Consider the following 4,603-nt stretch of genomic DNA (forward strand, 5'->3'; position numbering starts at 1 on the left):
CGGGCCCAACAGCCAGCGGGGGCGGTGGATTGGCCCATTGGGTCAGCGTGATGGCGGAGCACATCCACAATCCACACTCGGCCACCGGGGTGGGCGGTGTCCATCATCAGCAACAGTCACCCCCTCAACCACCCTATCCGTGGAACAACGGCCTCTCCGGTGATGTGAGTACTTGTAATGAAACAATTTAATTGACAAACTTTTTTTCTCTCTCTCTCTCTTTCTTGTCTATCCTTATCTCTCTCGACCAATCGAATCATTGCGTTACGATATCTTCGATATCTTTATACGATGTCGTTGTTAACGTATGTGTACATATATGTAGATTTTTTTCGTAACGAGAGATATATCAAGAAGTATATCGTTTGCACGATGTCGTTTGTTATTTTTTTTTTAGAAAGAACGAAAGATTGGTAGTGTTAATTGGTAGAGTTTTGATCCGTTGTAATTTTAATAAAAAGAAAAAAAAAATGCGCGTAATTGAAATTAAGGGACGAAGAGTATTCGTATATAATATTGTATTGTAAGTTGAATTGAAAATTATGAGGAAATGATATGATTGAATTTTTTTGGTAAAATAATAATTATTTTTTTAATTCATTTTCTTCGAAATTTTGAAATCGTAACAAATGATAATATATTTTTGTTTGGCACGATATGATTAAATTAAAAAAGAGAGAGAGAGAAAGAGAGAGAGAGAGAGAGAGAGAGAAAATATCGAAAATAAGGATTAGATAAGAAATTTTACGAATATAAAAATTGTCTTACCGAACAATGTTTGTAAAGAGAGTAAACGTCGTCGTAATAATCGAAGTTAATCGCTTCGTAAAATTTATTTATTATTTAAGTCGGCTTATCGCGCGCTCGTTTCGATCCAAATATTTATCGTTTCCATTGATTGGAACGCGTTCGTGGAATCGTACGCCTCGAAAGGTTACTTGTCGAATACGCGTCGAAATTTTCATAACAAAGGAGATCCAGTCGTAGTTCTGTTTCCTTAGTGCGTAGTTCGTATCGCTCGTGCTCGTGCCGTCGAATATTATATATCCAGAAATCGAAGATTTTTATTTCAAAGCGTATATTCTTTGTCCTTTTTACTTTTTACGTATTTCTTTCTTTCTTTTTTTATTATTATTCTTTTTTTATTATTATATTTTTTTATTCATATATTCCGGTACTCGAAATATAATGACGATATTAGATCGTAAAATTCTGTTGATTAATACATTTTTATTTTTGAAATTCAAAAAATTTTCGTCATTGATACGTTTTTGTTAATAGGAAAATAAATAATAGGAAATATTTGTCGATATATAAATACTTATCGAAGATGCGTGTTAAACTTTAATAGAAATTTCGATCAAAAAACGGACAGAATTTTCGATCAACCTACTCTTTTTTCTCTGCTTTACATATAATATAAATACTATATTCTTAAAATTTGGAAAAAAATATCTAATAATTAAATCGAAAATCTCGAATAGAATCATTAAATTCCAAAGTAATAATTATTAATCGCGAAAAATTGTAGTGTAGAAAAAATTTTAAAAATGTAGATTTGGATCAAAATATCAGAAAAATTGGAATCTTCGTCGCCGATCCCAATCAGTTCCCAATAATCGCGATTCCGCGTTATAATCTTCGCATCAAATTTAAAAAACGCTTCCCTCTTTTCGATTCCTCGTAGTCGAAACGAGTTGGCCGTGATGATATTAATTCGAGAATTAATTTTATACGCGATATTATTACGCGAGTAATTACGAGGTAGGGACTAGTTAATTGGCAACAAAGAGACCGGTGGAGTTTCAATCAATCGAAATTTTTACGACTCGCGACTCGTTTCTTTCCCCCTTTGCTCACTTTTATATATCGAATAAACGATTGCAGAATCGTTCCCAACCGGATGTCTTCGTCCAAGATTGTATCTCTTTATACTTTTATTAGTTTATCTATATATCTCTCCCTCGAACTGGTTTCTCTACGAATAATTGTGAATCGAAGATCGAGTCGATTTCGATAGATTAGGAGAGATGGAGAATTATTATCGCGAAAGGGGGTAGTTTTATGGAATCTCCGATCAGTTTAATCCGATTTCGTATTTAATATGAAATTTTTTAGCACCGATAAATAATATCATTGGAATAATTTCGATCGTCGATAACGATTGTGTAATCGTAAAGTCATGTATTTTCTTTTAAATTTTATTTTCTTTCTGCAAAACAAAAATAAAAATAATAAAAATTCACTCAATGTTTTTCAAAAAGAAAAAAAGAAAATTAGATAGAAGAAAATGTAAATTTAAAAATATATATATTTATCTTTTTCTTCTAATTTTGTTTTCTTTTTGTTAATACAAGCTACACTTGGATCATTTATATGTTATATGCAATCTTATTCCTCGTTTTAAAAAAAATATTAAGTCGGTTTGACGATCGTCCAATGTTTGCATTTGCTTTCTACTTCTTCCTTATTTGATTTTTTTCTCGCTTCAAAGGTAGAATTCTAATGAGATCAAAAGGATTCTCTAAACTCTCTAAAAAAAAAAAGAAAAAAAATCTGAGCAAAAGCAAACGGTTTTTTAACGGACGAGACATCTAGAAAAAAAAAAAAGAAATGGATGAAGGAACACGAGTATTAAAATCGCCCCCGGAAGACGATGCGCCGTTAACTCGCGATGTCGACGAGGAAACGCGCGAAAAAAAAAGGATCTCTACCCTTTTTTTTTTTTTTTAAGTAGGTACCCCTATTTTAATCTCCCTCTCCCCTTCCTCCCCGTGTTTCCGTACGAGAATCCTGCATAATTTGGACGAGGAAGAGAAAGAAAAGAATTTGGAGGGAAGACAAAGAAGTCTGTGGATACTGCGCGAGGTAGAACAAAAAAAAAAAAAAGAAAAAGACGAAGAAGAAGGAGAAGAAATTGATGGATGGTGAAAAAAGGGTTGAAGATCGCTTTGCATACCTCTTGCTCCGCCCTGAGGCGGTAGAGAGAAAAAAAAAAACAAACAGACGGAAGCGCGAAAAAAAATGAGAGAAGGGTTGATTTGAATGTGCGCGCGGATTCGAGGACGCGCCGTTAAGGGTGAAACTCTCCTTTCGACCGCGAAACGGCACCCTTGGGTCTCTTCTTCTGAAAGGAAACCCCATTTTGATGCTTTTTTTCCTTCTTTCTTTTTTTTTTTTTCTTTTTTCTCCTTTTTGACGGTCTTGGCGCGATTGTTTTGCCTTCTCACGAAATAACGATAAGGAGTATCTTCGACTTTTCGTGTATTTTTCTTCTATTTCTTCGACTTCTTATGAGAAAGTTCTTCAGAGAAAATAATACGTTTCATAAAAATTGATCGTTCCACTGAATTTCTTATGTTAACGACGGTCAAATAATCTGAAGAGCTTCTATCTCTCTTTATATTTTAAAAAATTTCCATTTCGAATAATTCGAAGACACCAACGTTTAGCATATTAGCTATCGATTAATTTTAAGCGTTAATTCACTTCTTACAACTCGAATTCCAATATTTCGAGAAGAGCAGTTCACCAAAAAAAAAAAAAAAGAAAAGAAAGAAAAATTTCGGAAAAAACTCAAAAAATACGTATGCTCGATTATCACTGATTATTAAACTTAGTTTTCGAATCTGACTTTGTCAACCGACGAACTCGAAAAGAAACGTTACTACGTCCACGTGTCCAACGTGTCGCAAGGTGGGACGAGGAATTCTGGTTCCCCGTGATGACCAGGGGTGGCAGGGTGCCCCAGGGGTGGAGATTCAGGTGGCGGGGATGCGGAAGACGCTTCCTTGGGTTCTGTCCCGAGGATCAGCCGGTTTTTTGTCTAGCCTCGGGACCCACGCCAATACCCACTCTTGGAGTGGAAAAAACAAGGAGCCACGACAATAAGGGGACGATTTAAATAATCCGCGGCATGCAAATGCCCCGTACATTCTCACGGAACGGGCCGACGCGCGGAGAGGACGAGGAGAGGGGAGGAGGGGTTGTTCGAGGCGAAAGAAAAAAGGGAAAAAAAAAAAAAAGAAAAAGAAGAAAGACAGAGGCGAAGACAATCGGGCAATCTGCATACGGACTCATACGGGTACCAACCCCTTTCGAGTGTCGTGCGAGGATGATCGACCGAGGAATCTAATTGAGGGATCTTTTCCCTTTTGTTTCTCCCGTAACGTTTCTTTGAGAAGAGATTTTGTAACCGAACTTTTTGGGAGAGTTAATTCTTTGGAAATGACTGTTGGAAGTTTGGAAAAAGTCTCTCGATAGGATAAGGATTTTTTAGATTCTTCTTTCTTTTCGAAATGGATGGTTCTTTCGTTTTATTCTTTGGAAGGATAAGAAAAGTGGCTTGTGAATTTTTCGATAGTTTTCTTCGGGACGAAATTCTCTTCTTCGACGAATTAATTTATCCCTTCTTTTAATTTTTATTATATAAAAAAAAAAAAAACGAAGAAATTACTTTTCGGATAAGGGGAAGGAAAGTTTCTTCTCTTCCTCGAACTTAAAATAGAAAGTTCTTTCAAGTTCGCTTCGAAATAAAAAAAAATTTCTTCGATTAGAACATTCGAAACTCTTTACGCTTTAACAAAAAAAAAAAAAAAAAAAA

General features: G+C 35.2%; 1 protein-coding gene across 1 annotated transcript in view; it reads left to right on the plus strand.

Moving 5' to 3' along the window:
* The first annotated feature begins 6 nt into the window (after nucleotides 1–6).
* LOC102679998 overlaps nucleotides 7–4,603 on the plus strand; it is a 65,796-nt gene continuing 61,199 nt past the window's right edge. The window contains exon 1 of the mRNA XM_031510911.1: nucleotides 7–164. Coding sequence (XP_031366771.1) covers nucleotides 51–164 — 114 coding nt within the window. The 5' untranslated portion in view covers nucleotides 7–50. The remainder of the gene's footprint in view (nucleotides 165–4,603) is intronic.

This window comes from Apis dorsata, unplaced genomic scaffold, assembly GCF_000469605.1.
Source record: "Apis dorsata unplaced genomic scaffold, Apis dorsata 1.3 scaffold_269, whole genome shotgun sequence".
In the NCBI taxonomy this organism is placed as follows: domain Eukaryota; kingdom Metazoa; phylum Arthropoda; class Insecta; order Hymenoptera; family Apidae; genus Apis; species Apis dorsata.